The following is a 23,016-nucleotide window of genomic DNA, read 5'->3' on the forward strand; positions in this document are numbered from 1 at the left end:
CACCCCCTTAATCATCTTTGTGGCTCTGCGATGGACTCTCTCTAGCAGTTCCCTGTCCTTCTTGAACTGAGGGGCCCAGAACTGGACACAATATTCCAGATGCGGCCTCACCAGGGCAGAGTAGAGGGGGAGGACCCCCTCTCTTGACCTGCTAACCACACCCCTTCTAATACACCCCAGGATGCCATTGGCCTTCTTGGCCACAAGGGCACATTGCTGGCTCATGGTCATCCTGCTGTCCACTAGGACCCCCAGGTCCCTTACCCCTCCGCTGGTCTCCAACAGGTCTGCCCCCAACTTGTACTGGTACATGGGGTTGTTCTTGCCCAGATGCAGGACTCTACACTTGCCCTTGTTATATTTCATTAAATTTCTCCCCGCCCAACTCTCCAGCCTGTCCAGGTCCCTCTGAATGGCAGCACAGCCTTCCAGTGCGTCAGCCACTCCTCCCAGTTTGGTGTCATCAGCGAACTTGCTGACAGTGCACTCTATTCCCTCATCCAAGTCATTAATGAATATATTGAATAGTACTGGTCCCAGTACCGACCCTTGAGGGACTCCGCTAGACACAGGCCTCCAACTGGACTCTGTCCCATTGACCACCACTCTCTGGCTTCTTTCCTTCAGCCAGTTCACAATCCACCTCACTACCCGATCATCCAGACCACACTTCCTCAGTTTAGCTGCGAGGATGCTGTGGGAGACCGTGCCAAACGCTTTACTGAAATCGACATAGACCACATCCACAGCTTTACCATCATCTATCCACCGGGTTACGTCCTCAGAAAAGGCTATCAAGTTGGTTAAGCATGACTTCCCCTTGGTGAAGCCATGTTGAGTGCCCCTGATGATCCCCCTATCCTTGATGTGCCTAGAGACAGCACCAAGAACAAGTTGTTCCATCACCTTTCCGGGGATGGAGGTGAGGCTGACCGGTCTATAGTTACCCGAGTCCTCCTTCTTGCCCTTTTTGAAGACTGGAGTGACATTCGCTTTCTTCCAGTCCTCAGGCACCTCTCCCATTGCCCACGACTTAGCAAAGATGATGGAGAGTGGCCTAGCAATGACTTCCGCCAGCTCCCTCAGCACCCGCGGATGCATCCCATCAGGGCCCATGGATTTATGGACGTCCAGGTTGCTTAATTGGTCCCTGACCCAGCCCTCATCAACCAAGACAGATTCCTCCTCTATCCTGACTTCTTCTGGGGCCGCAGGGGTCCGGGGCTCCTCAGGACAGCCTCCAGCCGTATAGGCAGAGGCAAAGAAGGCATTCAGTAACTCCGCCTTCTCTTTATCCTCTGTCTCCAGGGCCCCCACCTCATTCATCAGTGGGCCTACATTGCCTCTAGTGTTGGTTTTACCTGCAATGTATTTGAAGAAGCCCTTTCTGTTGTCCTTGACTTCTCTTGCAAGGTTTAATTCCAAGGAGGCCTTAGCTTTCCTAGTTGCCTCCCTACATCCTCTGACAACAGACTTATACTCCTCACAAGTGGCCAGCCCCTCCTTCCATGATCTGTACACCCTCTTCTTCCACTTGAGTTTGCCCAGCAGTTCCCTGTTTAACCATGCAGGTCTCCTGGTACCCTTCCTTGACTTCCTACCTGCTGGGATGCTCTGATCTTGAGCTCGGAAGAAGCAGTCCTTGAATGCTAACCAGCTATCTTGAGGCCCCTTACCTTCTAGTACCCTGTCCCATGGGATTTCCCCTAGCAATTGCTTGAAAAGGCCAAAGTTGGCCCTCCTGAAGTCCAGGGTTGTGATTCTGCTACCTATTCTGTTCCTGCCACAGGAGATCCTGAACTCTACCATCTCATGGTCACTACAACCAAGGCTGCCCTCAACCTTCACCGCTTCAACCAGACCCTCCTTGTTAGTGAGGATAAGATCCAGCAGCGCTCCTCTCCTAGTTGGCTCATCCACCATTTGCATCAGAAAGTTATCATCAATGCACTGGAGGAACCTCCTGGACTGAGGATGGCTGGCTGAGTAGGCTTCCCAGCAAATATCAGGGTAGTTGAAATCCCCCATGACAACCAGGGCCTGTAATTGAGAGACTGCTCTCAGCTGCCTGTAGAAGGCCTCATCACCGTCCTCATCCTGATCTGGTGGCCTGTAATAGACACCCACAACAGTATCACCCCTGCCAGCCTGCCCCTTAATTCGCACCCACAAACTCTCAACTCGCTCCTGATCCGCCCCTGGACAGAACTCAATACATTCTAGCTGCTCACTCATAAAGAGCAACTCCACCACCTCTCCTTACTGGCCTGTCTTTCCTGAACAGGACATAGCCATCCATGACCACATTCCAGTCATGCGAGGCGTCCCACCAAGTCTCTGTAATTGCCACTAGATCATAGCCCCCCGACCGAACACGGATTTCTAACTCCTCCTGTTTATTCCCCATGCTGCGTGCATTGGTGTACAGGTATTTCAGGGAGCGAGCTGAGCACACTGATTTCGCCCTAGGGGGATGGGAGGCCTCCTGGTCTACCTCAACACTAGAGCATTGCCCCAGTGGTGCAAGCCCAGCTACTACCCCATCCCCCTTCGAATCTAGTTTAAAGCTCTCCGAATGAGCCCTGCTAATTCCTGTCCCAGAACCCTTTTGCCCCTACGACATAAGCCTTTCCCATGTATCACCGTTACGCCTGGTGTCTTATAAAACCAGCCATTATCATTATCTCCTATATGATTAAGAAGTTTGCTTTTAGCATCCATTTTTTTCCTTCACAAAACAGACCTTATTAAAAACAAAAAAAAAGGCAAATTGGTCTCGGATGGCTATTCCAGCCTCTGTCAGTGATGTATATCAGGAAACAGGGCAAGTCCACCTGATCTCTGTCCTCCATATCTTTGAGATAATGCTGCTATATTTTAGAAAAGCATTTGAACTATGGTTGAAAAGTGCTGTATGCCAGTTCTCTTATTACAAAACCTCAGCAAGGAAAAACCTGGGGCCTCCGAAACCATCTCAGATTATAGAAGGAAAGCAAATGGAACTTGCTTGATGATACAGAGGTAATTCAGACCTATTATTTAACAGTAACTTGTGGTACTCTTAGAAGCTTGACTGTAGCATTATGAACTGCAGAAAGTATACAAGTTTTCATCTCTAGGGTCCTGTTCTTCTGTCAATGATGATGAAAAGCACCGTGGATAGGGCAAAGCTGTGCTGCAACATACAATTCAAGAAGCCTCTTGCTATTTCAAATTTTGCCTTTTTTTTCCTCATTTTGGGGAAGGCATCACACTTAACACTTCGCTGGGTTACTGAAGTTCAGTCACTTACTTCTGAGAAGTTTCAGCTTGGTTTTCTTTAACAATCTCCCCAACTTACTCTTCCTCTACAATGTAAATGACCACATCAGGATAAAGCAGCAGGCTCTAGAGGTAAAGTAAGGCTACACAAAGAATAAACTGGTTACTTAAAGTCAGGATGAGTGTTTTCCTTTAGAAGCAACAGTTGGCTGTAATTTCAGTTTTGGATCAAACAGTTACAGAACTGCTGGTGAAAAACCTTAACCAGGTTTAAGGAGATGCTTAAACTTCTAAGCTTCTCTTTAGCTCTTGCAAATCTAGTAAATCCATCCTGTTTGATGCAGGACCTCTTGAGGAGGGTGAAGGGCAATGAAATGAAAGTTTCTGAAGTCCTATAAATTGCAGGGTATAATTAGATGATGTGGCTGAACTTACCTAAAGCTCTCTGCCATAAAAAGGGCACAGCTCTCCCTCCTGGGAACTCTTGGATACTTTCAGACCCCTTCCTGTGTGGACTCAAGTTGCTGAACTGCAAGAAAGTTTTAATTTCCCACCCCCCGCTGCCCAGAAATTTTTCATCTTGCAGAATACATCAGAATTGGTTTACAAATGATCTGTCAAATGCTAAAGACACTCTAGGATGGGACCATATAGGAACTGCCCACTTTCATCATAGCAGGTCAGCTGGCTTCTTATTGAACCATACTCCAAAAGCTGAAGTCTGTAATGAATCCTAGCGAATTTCAGTTTGCTATTCTAAGTGGGTATTGTGTCTGGATTCTCCCTGCTGTGAAGACACATGTCAAGTGTCCCTGTTTAAATTCCTAGTGATGAGAGGACTGAGTACCACCATGGTAGAAAGAACAGAAATGCAGCAGGTGAGGATTAGTTTCTGTATTAAAGGATCTATTAAGTAGATCAAAAATGCCAACAGCTTTCTCCAGTGCTTATTACAAACTATTCAACTTAAAACAGTTGACTTTTCTTCATTTTTCTCCTCCTCCTGAAAATGTGTTCAGCATTCTGTCTGTCTACCTCACATCCCTATATCGCCAATGATGCATGAACAGAACTGCAGTAACCCTTGATAAAATGGTATTCTTGCCACATGATAAATGGATTTGCAGTTGTGTTGCAGACAGAACTGAAATGTGATTCCTTTCTGTCAGAAAGCATAACAACTGGACTCGGTTACCACAGAACTCTAGTCGATAGGACCAAGCACTCTTCCTATAACATCAGAGAAACATGTTTTCTCTGTTCACTGGATTTGTAATGACAGAGAATTATGTCACAAGCATCCCTAAGCAGCACGGCAAAAGACCATATATTAGCATGGATATTTTTAAGAACGTAACTGGGGTCCAAGGGAGAGGTCACAGATCTTAGGCCAGGAGAATTTTAAAGACACTCTTAGGGCTTCTTACTTTCATTTTATACTCTGAAACTAGGAGCATTGAGAGAGACATGTTTGGAGTTAATAAATGCTGCTTTCATTACAGATTTGATTCTTTTGCCTCAATTCTAGTTCACTATTTTTATTTTTTCTTGTGACTGGGAGTAACTCAAGTACTAAGGAGCTCCAAGCTTGCTGTAGTCGATGAAATAACTTAAGTGCAACATATATGTTCATCCCATTAGAAGAAAAATAAACTATTCAGTGTTCATGTGTTAGTAACAGCTGTATCAAATTGTGATGATTGTTCTATAAATATGGCTCTGCTTCAGCGAGAGTGTGCTGTCTTTAATCAAGTGTCCTTTTCATTTACAGTAAATGCCCTCTTCTCCATTTGAAATGAGCACTTAGGATAAACTCCTAGACTTCTTCAAGGAAGTCTCTTCCAGACCTACAGCTTACACGTACTAACAATCTTGAAACACTGTGGTGGGGTTGACCCTGGCTGGATGCCAGGTGCCCACCAAAGCCGCTCTACCACTCCCCCTCCTCAACTGGACAGGGAAGAGAAAATATAACAAAAGGCCATGGGTTGAGATGAGGACAAGGAGAGATCACTCACTGGTTACTGTCATGGGCAAAACAGGCTCAACTTGGGGAAATTAGTTTAATTTATTACCGATCAAACCAGAGCAGGATAATGAGAAATAAAAACAAATCTTAAAAACACCTTCTCCCAACTCCTCCCTTCTTCCCGGGCTTAACTTCATTCCCAAATTCTCTATCTCCTCCCCACTCTGAGCAGCACAGGGGGATGGGGAATGGGGGTTGCGGTCAGTTCATCACATGTTGCCTCTGCCGCTCCTTCCTCCTCAGGGGGAGGGCTCCTCACACTTTTCCCCTGCTCAGGCATGGGGTCCCTCCCATGGTAGACAGTCCTCCACAAACTTCTCCAATGTGAATCCTTCCCACAGGCTGCAGTTCTTCATGAACTGCTCCAGCATGGGTCCTTTCCACGGGGTGCAGTCCTTCAGGAACGCACTGCTCCAGCGTGGGTCTCTCATGGGCTCACAAGTCCTGCCAGCAAACCTGCTCCAGCATGGGCTCCTCTCTCTATGGGGCCACAGGTCCTGCCAGGAGCCTGCTCAAGCACAAGCTCTCCACGGGGTCACAGCTTCCTTTGGGCCCATCCACCTGCTCTGGTGTGGGGTCGTCCATGGGCTGCAGGTGGATATCTGCTCCACCATGGACCTCCATGGGCTGCAGGTGGAAAGCCTGCCTCACCATGGTCTTCACCACAGGCTGCAGGAAAATCTCTGCTCTGGCACCTGGAGCACCTCCTCTCCCTCCTTCTTTACTGAGCTTGGTGTCTGCGGAGTTGTTTCTCTTACATACTCTCACTCCTCTCTGGCTGCAGTTGCCCAGTTTTTTTTTTCCCCCTTCTTAAATATGTTATCACAGAGCTGCTACCACCATCACTGATGGGCTTGGGCTTGGCCAGCTGCGGGTCCGTCTTGGAGCTGGCTGGCATTGGCTTTATCGGACATGGGGGAAGCTTCTGGCAGCTTCTCACAGAAGCCATCCATGTAGCCCCCTTGCTACCGAAATGTTGCCATGCAAACCCGACACAAACACATTTTATCTGCTGTTACGCAGCAGCATTTATTCTGTCAATGAAAAGCCAGCCTAGGGTAGCAGCAAAGGAATGGTACAGAAAAGGTTGCTACTGGTGCAGCTGGGCTGGATGATTAATACAAAAGAGAATACAAATCACTCAAGTTTTTTAGGATGCTGGTACCATATGTTCTAAGAAACATAAGGCCAGATAATTAATACTGCTTTTTTCACACAATTTATGTTGCACAGTCCTTTCAGATCCATACCAGAGCAGCTGCATTTTCTTCACTGGTTTCCATCATTTTGCAACTCCATCTTCTTAAGCTGGTCCTCAAACTTTTGTATGTCTACTTTATGCTTCATTAGGAACTTCCCATTTAAATGAAACACAGGTATGTCATATTTGTATTTATCATACCAAGCTGAGTTCTCTGGAAGGGTAATATCCACCTCCTGCAAAATAAACTGTGACAGAAAAGAAACATGTTAGTACCTACTGGACACTGAAAAACAATACCTGCTTGTCTTTTGATCACTATTTTTCTCAGAAATGCAAGGCTGTTTTCTTGGTGCTTTTGGATTTATTCTTCCATGTTGTAGGCACTTGTCCATTTTGTGGGTACAAAATGCATGTATCCACAACCCTTGACTGCATGCCCACAAAGGAGTCTCTCCCTAGTCCTGGACGATATTGTTGATCCTCTGTGCAGAACCACTCTCCTGTGAGCACCAACCACAACAAATACGCAGCTGGCAATGCAACAGCTGCCTGTTAGGCAGCAGAGTGCAACACCTCTTAATGCTTCTGTTAACAGTTCCTTCCTTCAAGAAAAACACCAAAACCTGGCTGAAGAACAGCAAAAATTGCAATCACATATAGTTCAAATATTTGAAGCCTCACTTACTAACATCCTTCCCAAATGATATCATGACCTGCCTCATAAAAGTTGCAAACTCCTCTATCAGACAAGGCAACAGTATTTACAAAAGCAGTGGTTTTAAAAACTATTATGACAAGGTGCATATTGGTTTAGTTTGCCAATACTTATTTGAGCAGCATTCTCGCAAAATGCTTTTGGATAATGAGTTTTATGGAAATCAGTGCTGAAATTGTCTTGAAGAAGAGGTCACCCATGAAAGAATAACAAATGCAAGTAAATAGCCAGCCGGTCTAGGGAAGTGATCGTCCCTCTCTACTCAGCACTGGTGAGGCCGCACCTTGAATCCTGTGTTCAGTTCTGGGCCCCGCACTTCAAGAAAGATGTTGAGGTGTTGGAGCAAGTCCAGAGGAGGGCGACCAAGCTGGTGAAGGCTCTGGAGGGTCTGACCTACGAGGAACGGCTGAGGGAGCTGGGGTTGTTTAGCCTGGAGAAGAGGAGGCTCCAAGGTGACCTTATTGCAGTCTACAACTACCTGAAGGGAGGTTGTAGTGAAGTGGGAGATGGCCTCTTCTCCCGGGCAACTAGCGATAGGACAAGAGGGCACAGCCTCAAGCTTCGCCAGGGGAGGTTCAGGTTGGACATCAGGAAGAATTTCTTCTCAGAAAGGGTTATTAGACATTGGAATGGGCTGCCCAGGGAGGTGGTGGAGTCACCATCTCTGGATGTGTTTAAGAAAAGACTGGACATGGCACTTAGTGCCATGGTCTAGTTGACAGGGTGGTGTAAGGGCAACCGTTGGACTTGATGATCCCTGAGGTCTCTTCCAACCCGGCTGATTCTGTGATTCTGTGATTCTGTGAAATCCAAGCCATTTTCTTTTACAAAGAAAGAATCCTGATTAACTGTTCTTTCTATATGGAAAATGTATTTAGAATTGCAATACATTACCCTTCTCTTATATGGCTCAAGCACTTCTTTTGCTTCATCACATAGAGGGCATGGTTTCTAAAGGAAAATATTCAGACCAACTTAAAGCATACAGTAAACCACACAGATCATTTGCACTGTGAAGTAACATACAAAGACAGGAGTGATCATTACTAAATATGGGTTCCCTCCCCCGTACCACCATGTCTTACTGCTGCCTATATCTTTACTTTATGAGTGCAGCGTGGATGAAAAGAAAATAAACTGTTCAGCCACAGAATTTAATTATTTCCCATTTGATATTATTTTTCTCATGGTGCAAATTAGCAGTTTTCAATGGCTTTTTTAACTGCTGATTCAAGGGCATGGTTTGGAAGGTCATGCACAGACCCCTCCTTTTGGTCAGCAGCAATGAATATTCAAAGCATTGCTACCACCAGCTGAAAACAACTGCGGGTACAACACTTGATAGAAGAATTTCCCCTGATAGAAGGGGAATGAGGAAGTCATGTGAGTAATTTCTAATCTATTTCAGATAGAGTCACTTGGGTCAGTTCAAATAGCAAAAGAAGGTAATTTAAGATAACCTGTCTGACTTTGCCTGGAAGGAGTTAAGCGTGATCCTCTAACCTGCAGCGCTGGGGGGACAGTAACTTCCAGCAGGGAGAACTGGCAAACAGCTGCAGTGTTTTGACCTGTGATGGGTCAAAGAAAACCTCTAATTTTTGAAAACTCCCTGGTCTTCCACTACAGTGATACAGCTGACTTCTGCTGATCACGCATCAGGATCATTAGAGCAGTGCGTACCTGAAGAAGTGACTCACACGAAGGCATATTGCTTCAGTGTTTGTAATGGCAGAATTTGGCCTATAATTCACATAGCAAAGTACACAGTGGTGAAGGGTGGTGGCTCCGTCCCTCTGCCATGAAATACCTCTCACAGCTGGAAAAGACCTTCTCCCTCCCACTTAAAAAAGTCTTCCTAGATCTGAAACAGCTACTTCTTATTTCCTGTGTGTGAATTAATTTGGATTAAATACTCTACTTTTAAGTAAGTCACATCTAATCTAAACTGTCTTTCTCACACAGACAAGTCCTTAGGCTCTGAAAACCTATGCAAGATGCTAAAGATCAACAGGGCTGTGTTCTTGTTGCTTTTGGAGGGACTGATATACCTGATATTGGAGACTGAAAGGAACGTCCCAGAGTCCTGCACATCAGTTTTGTAACGTGGCAGGCTCCTTACAGTTAAAGTAGGACATACTCAGTTCCCCTCAGCTTGTAGAGAGCTTTTCTATTCATATGTTACACATTTTAAACACTCCTTTACGGCTAGGGGTGGAATGAACAAACATTTTGCAGGAGGAGCAAATTATTTTAATCGTATCCATCTCCAACGAATACCGCCATACTGATGTCAACATTCTCAGTGCTTTGCATTACTAGTTACTCTCCTCTTGAAGGCCACATCAACAGCATAAATGCAGCACAGCCTGCCATGTGCCATCCTGTCTAAAAGTGCAGAAGACCTCTGCAGATAACATAGGCTCTTGATGACAATTCATGGAAGGTGACAGTTCACAAATGATCATTCCCGCTCATCATATCTGTTTTCTAAATCCGCTTAAGAATCCTATCTGCTCACGCCACAGACAAACGTTTGCCTGCATTTTATTCCTCTTAGCGTTACACAGCCAATAAAGCAAAAAGAGGACAAAACACAATCTACTTTTCCCTCGTGCTCCACCAACACTACTTGGATATATTTTCAGTCTCACAAGTAGTGCTGAAATTAAACAGTGCTTTGAAAGAGTACTTTGAAAAGCCTACTTCGGCTGTTGATACTTGTCCTGGGCAGATTATGTATAACAACTCATCTTTGTTCTCCATTTCCAGGATGAAACACTGGCAGTTAGAGAACAATTTTCAACTAGTAAATGGACCGTAGTGTCACCAAGACACAAGTATCTTGAAATCTTGATTTCTTGATTGTAACTACTTGCTTGCTACAATAAGAGGAGGACTGTGCTGTGAAGTCTGGTGTAAAAGACACCCCCAAAGAAAAATGCCCAATACTACACAAATTTGAAGGGCGCATAAAGCATGGCCATGCCATTTCATCTGGGATTCATGTATATCAAAGCTGATAAATACGCAGTCTTGCCTAGCTTTATTCTGTAAACAATTTTTACCTTGGTGAATAAAGTCAACACCGGCTTATTTGTTCTGGCTGAACAGAGTTGTCTCCCCAGTGGACTGGATGAGTGTCTTACTAGTTGCAGTGTTCTGCTCAGGAAACAAAGCACCATCGTCCTGTTAAGGCAAAAATAAGATGTTCAATTGTTTTGTGGCAAGTTATGGGTCATGAAATTTAATGTGAACATAAATGTGATACTTCAATCGCAGTTCTAAAATACACACAATCAAACCATTTTCCCAGGATTTTTATGTTCACAGTATCAACACATTAATCAGAAAATGGTTTACTATGCAGCAGGCCAGAAACACTGTGTAGCTCAGTAAGCGCAGCTCCATTTATAAAAAAATCCACTATGTTTTCTTGCTGAAATGCCTGTTTTAAATTCCCTAACACAAATGCTCACATAAATGCATTACACTGTTTCAACTGCATAGATACCACTAAGAATTACGTATTAACAAAATGCAAAGTGCTGTGCTTTGAACCTCAGTAATCTTGCTGCAGTGCTTGACATATCCTACTTACTCAAAATTATTCCATCAAAAACTAATCTGTACCTAATCAGAATATTAATATAATGCTTTCTGCAGTGAATAAAAAGCTGCAGCCAAGACGATTTAAGATGGTAATATTAAAAGCATGCACATTGCCCTGAGTCCTCCCTGCAACAGCAAATTAATTTATGAAAGATGTTGATGGGTTTATGATATCTTTGGGACTGTTTAAGTAAATTTAGTGTTGTTGAAGGGTGCCATATTGGAGTCTATTCATAACACTAATAACAACAGTGCTTCCTCCAAACGTGTGTCTTAATGGGACCTTTACAAGGCATTTTAGGACTGATAGGCAAAAAACAGAAGAAAAAAAGAGTCTGCATGGAGACTATCAGCAGTGTGATGCTTGACATCAGAATTTACACCAGGAGAATCAAGTCCCTTTTACATAAAGCCAAACTGCTTCTGTTCAGTTTCCATTCAGTTTCCATTCAGGTGGCCGTCTTGGGAATAGCGACCACGAAATGTTACAGTTTTCGATAGTGGGGGAAGTAAGGAGGGGCAAGAGCAGAACTTCTGCCTTAGACTTCCGCCGGGCAGACTTTAGCCTGTTTAAGAGGCTGGTGGACCGAGTCCCTTGGGAATTGTTCCTGAAGGGCAAAGGAGTCCAGGAAGGCTGGACATGCTTCAAAAGGGAATTGCTAAATATTCAGGAGCAGGCTGTCCCGGTGTGTAGGAAGACAAGCCATCGGGGAAAGAGACCGGCCTGGTTAAACAGAGAACTTAGGCTAGAACTTAAGGAAAAAAAGAGAGGCTATTTGCCCTGGAAGAAGGGTCGGGTAACTCGGGAGGTCTATAGGGACATTGCCAGGTCGTGTAGGGAGAAGATTAGAAGGGCCAAAGCTCAATTAGAGCTTGATTTGGCTGCTACAGTCAAAGATAACAAAAAAAGCTTTTACAAATACATCAACAGCAAAAGGAGGGTCAAGGAGAGCCTCCACCACTTGCTGAATGAGGAGGGTAGTGTAGTGTCAGGGGATGAGGAAAAGGCAGAGGTGCTCAATGCCTTCTTTGCCTCGGTCTTTAATGTCAAGACCGGTTGTCCTCCGGAGACTCGGCCCCCAGAGCCTGAAGTTAGGGACGGGGGGCTGTGTGAACCTCCCGTAATCCAGGAGGAGACGGTTAGTGACCTGCTGTGCCAGTTGGACACCCACAAGGCTACAGGCCTGGATGGGATTCACCCCAGAGTAATGAAGGAACTGGCAAATGAACTTGCCAAACCACTCTCGATTATCTACCAGCAGTCCTGGTTAACTGGAGAAGTTCCAGCTGACTGGAAATTAGCAAATGTAACGCCCATCTACAAGACGGGTTGGAAGGATGATCCAGTGAACTACAGGCCTGTCAGCCTGACCTCGGTGCCAGGCAAGGTGATGGAACAGATCATCCTGAGTGCCATTACACAGCACATTGTTATAGAAATTTTCACATAATTAATGTAAAAGTTCTTATGAGTTAGGGAGACAAGGATCAATAAGGGTGAAATAGAATGAAGAATAGAATAATTAATATAAGTCTATCTGAATAAACACAGGTGGGCTTTCACAATCCATGAATATTGTTCTCAGAGCTCCTTGTGTAATCCTGACCTATGACTGAACAAATCATCAATCAAAGCTTAATGAGTAGCTAAGCAGGAGTAGGCCTAGAAGTATTACCTTCTGATGATTTTAGTAAAGGGGATGTATGGTTAACCTTTTCTTTACCTTAAAAGAAATATAGGACACTTAGAAATAAAAATTAGTATAGATAAGGTTCTAAATATAACTTTAGTTGTTTTTAAGATTGAATATTTAGGAGACGCTGGTGGTGGGAACCGGACTCTGGTCAACCTGGATCAGGACAGGACGCTGATCACGGCAAGAACATTGAGGACGGGGTGTCGACCGGAGTCGGAGCGGAACCAGAACATAAAGATCAGCTGGCCAATGGAAAAGAATGGACTTTTGTGGACTCTTGATGAAGGAAGAAAGAGGAATTGAAATAGTTAGTGGATTATTAACAGCACCTTATGAAATGTTTATGATGTAATTGATTATTAGTTTCTATATAAACCGATAGTGAATTTGAGTCAGGTACCATTCACTGCGGTGGTGGTCCAACTCTGAGTTGTTTAATAAAACCAGCAAACCTAGAGACCCGGACTCTGCCAATTTTCTTTAACAACATGCAGGACAATTGGGGCATTGGGGCCAGCCAACATGGATTCATGAAAGGCAGGTCCTGCTTGACCAACCTGGTCTCCTTCTATGACAAAGTGACCCACTTAGTAGATGAGGGCAGGGCTGTGGATATAGTCTATCTAGACTTCAGTAAGGCGTTTGACACTGTCTCCCGCAGCATCCTCCTAGACAAACTGGCTGCCTGGGGCTTGGATGGGTGGACTCTTCAATGGGTTAAAAACTGGCTGGATGGCCGAGCCCAGAGAGTGGTGGTGAATGGGGCAAAGTCCAACTGGCGGCCGGTCACTAGCGGTGTTCCCCAGGGCTCAGTTCTGGGGCCGGTGCTGTTCAATATCTTTATAGATGATCTAGACGTAGGGATTGAGTGCACCCTCAGCAAATTTGCAGATGACATCAAGCTGGGTGGGAGTGTCGATCTGCTGGAGGGTAGGAAGGCCCTACAGAGGGATCTGGACAGGTTAGATAGATGGGCCGAGACCAACAGCATGAGGTTCAACAAGAACAAGTGCCGGGTCTTACACTTCAGCCACAACAACCCCACGCAGCGCTACAGGCTGGGGGAAGAGTGGTTAGAAAGCAGCCCGGCGGAAAGAGACCTGGGGGTGCTGATCGACAGCCGGCTAAACATGAGCCAGCAGTGTGCCCAGGTGGCCAAGAAGGCCAATGGCATCCTGGCCTCTATTAGGAATAGCGTAGCCAGCTGGTCTAGGGAAGTGATCGTCCCTCTCTACTCGGCACTGGTGAGGCCGCACCTTGAATCCTGTGTTCAGTTCTGGGCCCCGCACTTCAAGAAAGATGTTGAGGTGTTGGAGCGAGTCCAGAGGAGGGCGACCAAGCTGGTGAAGGCTCTGGAGGGTCTGACCTACGAGGAACGGCTGAGGGAGCTGGGGTTGTTTAGCCTGGAGAAGAGGAGGCTCAGAGGCGACCTAATTGCAGTCTACAACTACCTGAAGGGAGGTTGTAGTGAAGTGGGAGTTGGCCTCTTCTCCTGGGCAACTAGCGATAGGACAAGAGGACATAGCCTCAAGTTTCGCCAGGGAAGGTTCAGGTTGGACATTAGGAAGAATTTCTTTTCAGAAAGGGTTATTAGACATTGGAATGGGTGCCCAGGGAGGTGGTGGAGTCACCATCTCTGGAAGTGTTTAAGAAAAGACTGGACATGGCACTTAGTGCCATGGTCTAGTTGACAGGGTGGTGTCAGGGCAACGGTTGGACTCGATGATCCCAGAGGTCTCTTCCAACCTGGTTGATTCTGTGATTCTGTGATTGTGTGAACTTACCTGTAGTTCTACTAACTACAGCTAACCACAAGCACATGACTTAATGGCACAAGTTTAAACAACTTCAGTGTGAGAAGGACTACATTGCAAATGATAAGCATGTTTTAGGATGTTCAGTAAAAAAAAGCTTAATGCATTCAGTGAATTTCTCAGTATTAATATTACACATTTTTGAGAGAGGCAGTTTAGCCAGCACAACCGCAAAGACAGAACAAAACATTGCAGTGGGCGCTAAACTTAAGGCTACTTAATTGATATGTTTCTAAGCAACAACCACAAGAAAAATCTAATGGGTGACATGACACTGCTCCACCAGCCTTACTGCACTGTCAAAGACACCTTTTTTTTCCAGAAGACTGGGTAACTTGCCGTGTTTCCAGAAGAAGTTTCAACAGAGGAAATACAAAGAAAAGGTATTACTCTTTGAAAATTATAGCCTGAATTATAAAATTTCAGATGCTAGGAAAGAATCTGTTTTTTTTTTCTTTGACCACATAAAAATAAAGTTGTCTAAAACAGAGTATGCTGCAACAAATGGGCTCTGGGTTTACTGGTTAGTTTGGGACAGAAAGGGTTCTTCAACTGTCGTGTCAGGCTTGATACCATGAAGAGTCAGCTGCAGGGGTGGAGCTGTATGCTTACTGTCACAGTGAAGTTACAGGTGACTGGCACAGCACACACTGCCATTGGTCATAGTCCTTGGCAGCTACTGCATTTGTTTTACTTAGGCAGGTGGAAATCTAATTGTCTGGGATTTTACATAATAAATACAAAAATAAGCTTGGAATCTTTTTGGAAAAATGCAAATCTGGATGACAGTAAGTAGCCTCAGTCATACTTAGAAATTTTTGCATCCACGGTAAATAGGTGCCCAGAATGAATGTGTTTTTGGCATAAAAAATTGCAGCATGTCAGCCTGCTCACATGCAAGATAAAAATGCCAAAACAAATAGTTTGCATTCTGGCAAGTTTTTAAATGAATGCTTTTATTGCCAGCATAGCAAGCCAAATTTTGTGCCTTCAAAACAAGGAAAATGCCCCCAAATTGTTCTGTGAACAGCAGAATGGATAAAGCCTAGATTTCCATGTATCTTATTCCCCCATGTATACACGTATGTGTATAAAATGGCTCTGGCTCACTCCTTTATACTCCGTTTTTTGATCCCTCCGCTCACTCGTAAATTTGAGTCCAGTGGACAACTCCTACCAAAACATGAACTGAAGGGGAATGAATAAGACAATATCAATAGCTAAGCTTCAAGATCTCACAAAAAGAAATAAGCTAGCATAGTGTCTTACTTCCTTACCAATTTTAAATAATTATAAGCAACACTATCTTGGAATTCAGGAGCAAATCTTCATTGACCAGTACTACTACTGAAGCAACAGTTTCATAGTTTCCAGAGTTAGCATAAGGCTAATGTTAATAATAAGGCTGTTAATAATAAGGCTGAATGTTTTTACAAACAACCTAAGGAAAAGAGAGTCCTGGCTGTCAATTTATTCACCTATGTAGAATGATACTAAGGCCATACTGTAATGACAGTTACAAAGACTCGAAGGACTAATTCGCCAGTCTCCATTCAGGCCCATCATGCTCTGCTGTTCCATCAGAGACACCTCGCCCTCAGGGAGGGTGAGACAGTCAGATGGCATCGTGTTTCAACAGCACAGATGATGCAGCTTGACTTCCCTATGCTTCTGAAGCCCACAGTGGCCAGACAGCATCAGGAGGAAGGAGAGCAGTTGGGCCTGCAGCATTCAACCTGGGCTAAAGCATGGTGCAACTTCAGCTTCACAGGATTGCAACTGAGGCTCTGCCCCCACAGAAATTTGCTTTTAAATCAGTAGAATTTACTAATCTTATTTTACTGGATTAAGGTCATGGATAAGTCCAAATAGCAGTGGTTTTGCACAAACACTGAAGGGTTCTAATATTGTGAAGAGTTAAGTATAGCTGCTATGGATCAAATCACTCATCAGGCAAATCTATTGCAGCAGCTCAATTTGTCTGAACAGCATTCCAGAGCCACGCAGGTGTTTAGTGCACGAACACTACAACTGTGTGAACAAGCGGGTTCCTAACACCAGCCTGCGCTAAGCTGAGCAACATTTCTGGAATGCAGAGGTGTGGGAATATAATGGAAGATTGGCGAGGAGGATTGTAAACACGCTCAAGTGACTTGCACCTGAGGTGTCGAAAAACACATATATCATACTAGTAACTTGTTCAGTCTCGTGTGCTGGACAAGTAGAACATCTGCATTCAGATAACATAGGCCTGTGATGACTCAGGGGCACCTAATTGTTCATGCCTGAGATTCCTGCCCTGCTGTGAGAAAGATCAAAGCGCAGTGGAAAACTACCGCCTGCAAGAAACACCTGATATACAGGCGAAAGCAGCAGGCCTGGAATCTCTCACTCTCTCTCTAGCAGGAACCGAGCTACGTGGTGCCTGCGTCCCCGCTTGCGTGCCTTTGCCCCGGGTGCTGCTTTGGAGATCCCCCAGTTTGCGAGGTAACGGGAATAAATTTGCTCTTTGCATTTTATCCGTGGTCTTGTGGCTGTTCCTGCGTCCTGTCTGTGTCGGCTCACACAAGAGGTCACTTCCATGCCAGTTTCATGACTGACAAAATGAAAGGAAAGTGTCGCACAGATGTCCCATAGCGTTCACGTCCTGCTCACATCTGTATCGTATCTGTCTTTTGCTATGAAGAAACTATAACACTAAAAGCACACACAATATCTTTCAACATTATTATTCTGGAGCTCTCTTTAGCCTACCCCCAAGTAATTATAAAGATTTGTTTGAACAAGAAAATTAACAACATAAATGTAAAGAAGGATGCTTGTAAACTTCAGAACTTACCCTCCCCTATACTACAATGCTACAGAATGATTTAACAAATGATGCTTCTAAGTCTGGACTTGGCCCATGCTGTATTTTGCAAAGCCAAATTGGACTCATTTCCTGTTAATAGAATTTCCATCATCTAATAAATCCTCATCTGCTGGAAAAATAAAATGTGACACTAAAACTAGCTGTTATTTAGATGACATAATTATCTGTATAAACCTTATCTTAGCATCAATCAAAGAAAGACAAGCATGGCTGATTTCTTCTCCAACTATGTGCATTTTAATGACGCTATATATTTTACGTAATGGCTTCAAGTCACTAATATACACTTGCTCTGTGGTTCTGAATGTCTTATATGCATAATCATCAACATATGTGGACACGATTATGTCCTGTTTTCCACGGATTTGTATACATAGACACAAGGATGAAATTATTAAGAACTTGCAGGCATTTGTCTGCATACACTTTACAGTCACGTAGTATTTGATTTTGGAACCCTAACCTGCGTTTGGCAGAGGATGGGGATCACCTGGACAAATCACAGCTCTTTCTGCAAGGTAACAGTAACACATGAGGAACACGGAAAATGTTACATTAAAAATGACCTAGCCATTGTCTTAAAGAAACTTTGTAAGTGTCTATTAAACTGACTCCTACCCTCCATTTAATCCTCATTCTTGTATGACAAAGGAATATCAACTGAAAGAGAATGGGGAAAGCAAGCAGATGCAAATGTAAGAACATGTGCTGATGGCCCAAGTCAGTGGTGGTTTAAAATAGCCTTCTTCTGTTGTCCTTCGTTCAAAACCAGCTATGGTCATCAAGGAAAATAAACTTGCTGGCAGTCTGCTGTTGTCACTTTGATTACTTACCAGGGAGATGCTGAACAAGAAATAGGGTGCCACAGGAAAAGACCAAGGAGCATGCGTGAGTAGGGACACCAAATCCTGCAGTTCCTGAGATCCCCACAAGGCTTTTACCCCGCCCTTTCAGAGGAGGTATGCAAAATACAGGAAAATCTTGAACTTCTTTTTGCAAACACATGCAACTCTGAAAGTCTTTAGGAAAGAACTGGGCTTTTAAATCAACTCAAAATTCAAAAACGTCATCAGTAACACCACTTGTTTCTATGAGGTGATGTTACATATCAACCAACGCATAATTTCTATACATTTTCTCCTCCACACTACAGTAATCTGGGGTAAGTGCCGGAAATACAAACCCATTGTATTCCATCCCAGAAAAGATTAAAAATATAATTTCATCCTAACATGCAACAAATTTTGTTTAGTCATCTCTCCAGAGGTATCCATTCTAGACTCTGGTCCAAGGCCCGTACTCAAATTTTCAGATAATTTAAAAAACATTTAATAGGTTGCTGTAATGGCCACGAGACCATTTCTGAAGACTAAAGAACTTGCATATACAATGGACCATTATCATAAAGTAAAATTATGATAGAGTTTAAAAGCCTGTTTTACACACCTCAATTTGAAAACTTTTCAGCTAAATGATCCATTCCCCCGCCAAAGGCCAGGGGTGAGCCAAATCGGGTAAAGACTGTATCCAGAGGTCTTCCCATTACCTCCCGTTAGGAGAAAGGCCGGTTTCTTTTAATGGTATTTTCTAAATCGGTAATGCCCTCTACACATAGCGAGAGTCAAAGCCCATTAGAAACCAAGAGAGCGCAAGGACTCGCCAGGGCCGGCTCGCCGGGGCTCAGGCAGCGGCGCCCGGCCACCCTGCCTCCCTCCGCCCGGCTTCTGCCCTCTGCGTCGGCCTTCTCAGGCCCGCTGCCGGCGGGGAACTCGGTAGACTGCGTCCCCGGCCCGCCCCAAGGCCCGCGCCCGCCGCGCTTGCACCGCCAGCGCCGGGGAGGCCGCTGCGGCCGCTGCCCAGGCCCCGCGGCCCGGCCCGGCCCGGCGCGGCGCTCGGCAGTAGCCGGCGTTAACGCGGGCGGGCCGGGGCCGCTCACGGGGCCCCGCGCGCCGGGCTCGGCTCGCAGCAAGAGCCGCGGCTGCGGACACCCACCTCGCCGCGACTGCCTGCCGCCTCCCTCCGCCCCTGCGGGGCCGCGGCGCCGGCTCCCGCGCAGTTCCGACCGGCGGCGGGCGCGGCCCCGCTCGGCACGGACGCGCGGCCTCGGCGGGCCTGCCTGGCGGGAAACAGCGCCCGCCGCCGCTTGGGCGCCCCCTGCTGGGCGCCTGCCCACGCCCCCTCCCCGCGCCCGCTCCCCTCCCTCCGCCCAGGGCTTCCCCGAGAGCTGCGGCGGAGCCCCGCGGGCGCCCTGAGCCCCTTCCCGGGGGCTCCCAGATGTCCCTCCTTTCTGTAAGAATCAACTCTTCACAGGCCTCGCCGGCGGGAGGCGGTTGCCCGGGCTCCTGCGATGTCCTCCCCGGGCCCGAGGAGCCCCTGCGGCCGGCGCTGTCCCCGGCTTCCCGGGAGCTGGGAGCTCAGCCAGAACTGGGCGCCCCTTTTTGTCTGCTGGAGAGGGTTTCTGGCTTGCAGGCTCGGCCTGTGCCGCACTGAGCTCCCCTGCTTCTTTTACTCCATGCCCTCCGTTGTGTATCAGAAAGCAGCCAGCTGCCTCATCATCTCCTCCATCCCGGATGGGTGTGCCGGGCCTGGATTTTGGCCACCCACTCAGGCTGACAAAGGAATTCCTCTAGATATAATGGACACCCCCCCGTTATTAGAGGGTATCATTAAAGCCTAAAGGGTCACAATAATGAAAGCACATAGGAATCATGAGAGAAATGTGTGGGGGAAATACACTGAGAAATTGTAGGCAGCATAGGTAGAAGGGAAGAAATTTCCCCTAAGCACAGGACCAATCCTGCAGTTCTTTTGCTCATGCTGCTTCTATTGGCTTCAAACGGAGTTAAGTGGGCTTTAGTTTAATTTCTTTCCTTTGAAATTGCAATAAGTTTAATGTAATAAAAGAAAGCAATGGATCTAGATTGTCTTTTTGACAGTACGTATTTCAGTTTTAGTGAGACTTTCCACTTTCCTATGACTCAAGCAGCAGCAATGTGGATAAAACAGATTTTTATTAAAGTTGTGTTATGTTGCTTTTTTAATTTTTACCTTTTTAAATTTAATGCAGGCAGCAAGTCATGGTTGAGTGTAACACTGGGAAAAAGAGTGGGAGACTACAGACATCCATTCTGAACACAATACTATTTTTATTAACATCTTGAAGCATTACATGATACATATGCCAAGCAAATTAGTGGGTGATATGAAGCTGGGATCAAACAAGAATATTTTGGAGTATATGAATAAATCCAAATTAAATTGGAAATAGGCTCAAATTAACACAATGGGATTCCATAAAAGCAGGAAAGAGGTTAATTTAAAGACGTTGTCAAGCTGACAGTCCCAGGGAGAACTCTTTCCCTGCTGAAATGTGTTGCAATGTTCTTGTCTGAAACTGTGAGCTTCTGCTGTGACAGATACTTGGCCACAAGAGAGGGCCCCTGCATAAAGAAATATGTAGTGTTTGCTCTTGAAGCTCTGACTACTGTGCAGTGTTTTAGTTGTCAGGTGTGTTCGTTTTCCTTTCTCCAGAACAATGTTTTAGATAAAAAATAGCAAGTGTTCACTGCTGGGGAATGAAAGCTGTAGGCTCATGTTCTTTTAGTTGCTGTATTTCCATAAGTATTTTGGTTGTGCTTTTGCAGTTGCTCCCAGGCTAAGAGTAGGAGACAAATCTTCTGAGGTATAGACTCAAGTCAGCTTCCCCTCTTCATCTGTGCTTTGAGAAGTACAACAGCATGTAGTGGGAAGGCCCTCCAGAAGAGCAGTCTTACCCTGCTGACATGACATATCTAATTAACTAGCAGACTAAACCAACATGAGGATTAGTCAGCTCCAGATTCTAGTGTCTCATATTCAATGACTATCTCAATCCCTTCTGTTGAACTGAGGTGTAACACTGGCAGCTGACATTGGCTGCCCATTTTTGTGTCAGAATCAGAAAATCCAGTATCAGACTTCGGTGTTTGGCATTGGTATTCACTAGAGCTGTCAAGCTTCATGTGAGGGAATTGCTGAACTCGTTCCCACTTGGCTTTTAATTTCTAGGAAGCGGTGGAAGGAAGACATTTAGGGAGAGGGCAATTTCAGCAGAGGCTGGCTGAAAAGCTGCGGTAAGTAAAGAGATAAGCATGTTCTTGGCATCTCAGGCCCCAGATTAGTTTTATACCTCTCGCTTCAAAAAATGAGTCTAGCCTACTTTGGGATCTGTCTCTAGGATTTCTGAAGGCACCTAGAGGAGACAAACACAGAGTTCCAAAACTGGTCAGTTTATCCAAACAGAATTGCTGCTGAAGCCAAGTGGTGCTCTGGCCATGTTTTTTTCCTGATTTCGAGGTGATTGTCATGTTGCCTAACTCGGTTCAATTATTAACCAAACCACTAACTGGCCCTGCCAAGGTAACTGTTGAGAAGAGCATTCATTTAATTGTGTGCTCTTTGCAAGAAAAAAATATTTTTCAAGAGCTTTCGGTCTTACGTTGTCACTTGCATTTATTTGTTCTGTGTTTATGTGTATCTGGTGTGGGCTGGTATCACCCTTAAACCAGTTTGTTTATAATCTGGGATAAATATGTAAACAAAAAGGAGGGTTCCTTATATTACAAACTTCTGAAAAGAGAATTTATTATTTAGTATGCTTCATAATCGATCAGTTTTGTTTTGACAGGTTTCTGGTACACCATTGTGGATAGTTCAGCACAAAATTACTTTTGGTTTTAATACATTAGTTATATGATGAATCTACTTTAATGTTCATAGCAGCTTGAGGAGAAAAATATTACAGATGGAGAAAGAATTATTACCTTACAACATGTGTCACTATCGAGTGTTTAGGAATACAATGGATTGCTGGAAAGGGCTATTTCAAAACGTGTTCTGAGATCTGAAAGTAGTGCAACTTCACCCTGTTTTTCATTCTGGCACATAGGGTGCCGTTAAATACCAAGGGCAGCTATGCCTCAATCATTAAATTTGCTGCATGGGCATCCTGCTACGGTGCACAAGTCTTCCTACATTTTTTTGCATATGTCTTAAAATGTGGACATGCATCCACAATTCTGGACTAAAAAGAACTCAAGTTGTGATGCATTGCTGTTCCCAATGCCCTTCAATTAGATTCTCTTCCAGATTTCTTTTTTATTGCCCTGGTGTTTAGACTTAATATATAGCTTCGTATTTTTGTATCTGGTATATATCACAATATGCTTTTCATTACCTTGCATGCTTTCTTTCATTTGGACATTTAATAAATAATGTATTTAAACTGCAGCATAACACTGTTAAAAGATGAATTGTACATTCCTCTCTTCAATAAATAGTAAAAGAAAATATAGAATAGAATAGAATAGAATAGAATAGAATAGAATAGAATAGAATAGAATAGAATAGAATAGTTCGGGTTCATCTTCATCAAGTATCAGACCAATGTTTTCATCCTTTTGCTATTAACATACTAAAAAGTCCTTTCTTCTTGTCTGACACAACACTGGACAGTTTCAACCCAAGCTGAGCTTTGGCCTTTCATGCCATTGGGATGCAGATCTTCCTTTGGGGCTCGACAGCAGCTCTTGGTGATGAACCCAGCAGCCGCCTTCTGTCCCTGCCCTCATATTGCATGGCTGGCTTGGCTGAAGAAGGGGTCATGGAGCGGTGTGTGAGAGGAGGGCGAGGGGCCCTGGGGAGCACAGAGAAGATGCGCTGCCTTTTCTGCGGGGTTCACTCGCAGCAGAGAGGAGCTGTGCTGGGGAAAGGCCTGCAGAGAGCATGGGATGGCAAGGGCTGGTGGGGGTGGTGGGGAACTGACGGCGCCCATCTG

The 23,016-nt window shown here is 45.0% G+C and overlaps 1 protein-coding gene across 2 annotated transcripts; it reads right to left on the reverse strand.

Moving 5' to 3' along the window:
• Window positions 1–6,290: 6,290 nt before the first annotated feature.
• CZH5orf63 (chromosome Z C5orf63 homolog) lies at window positions 6,291–19,291 on the reverse strand. Of its 2 annotated transcripts, none has more exons than XM_068423466.1 (4): window positions 19,194–19,291; window positions 10,275–10,395; window positions 8,104–8,160; window positions 6,291–6,739 (listed from the first exon to the last, which is right to left on the reverse strand). In XM_068423466.1, exons 2-4 carry the CDS (start codon window positions 10,389–10,391, stop codon window positions 6,560–6,562), a joined length of 354 nt encoding a protein of 117 aa, XP_068279567.1. In that variant the 5' UTR covers window positions 10,392–10,395; window positions 19,194–19,291; the 3' UTR covers window positions 6,291–6,559. The 2 variants fall into 2 exon arrangements, with proteins under 2 accessions (XP_068279567.1, XP_068279568.1); XM_068423467.1 differs by lacking the exon at window positions 19,194–19,291 and adding an exon at window positions 18,648–18,936.
• Window positions 19,292–23,016: the final 3,725 nt, after the last annotated feature.

This window comes from Nyctibius grandis, chromosome Z (assembly GCF_013368605.1).
Source record: "Nyctibius grandis isolate bNycGra1 chromosome Z, bNycGra1.pri, whole genome shotgun sequence".
NCBI classification, from domain to species: Eukaryota; Metazoa; Chordata; class Aves; order Nyctibiiformes; family Nyctibiidae; genus Nyctibius; species Nyctibius grandis.

Coding starts and splice junctions, on each gene's coding strand:
- CZH5orf63 (XM_068423466.1), bottom strand. CDS start 10,391: ATGGTGCTTTGTTTCCTGAGCAGAACACTGCAACTAGTAAGACACTCA. Junction 8,161..10,274: donor TGTTGACTTTATTCACCAAG/GTAAAAATTGTT, acceptor ATTTTCCTTTAG/AAACCATGCCCTCTATGTGA. Junction 6,740..8,103: donor TTGAGCCATATAAGAGAAGG/GTAATGTATTGC, acceptor TTTCTGTCACAG/TTTATTTTGCAGGAGGTGGA.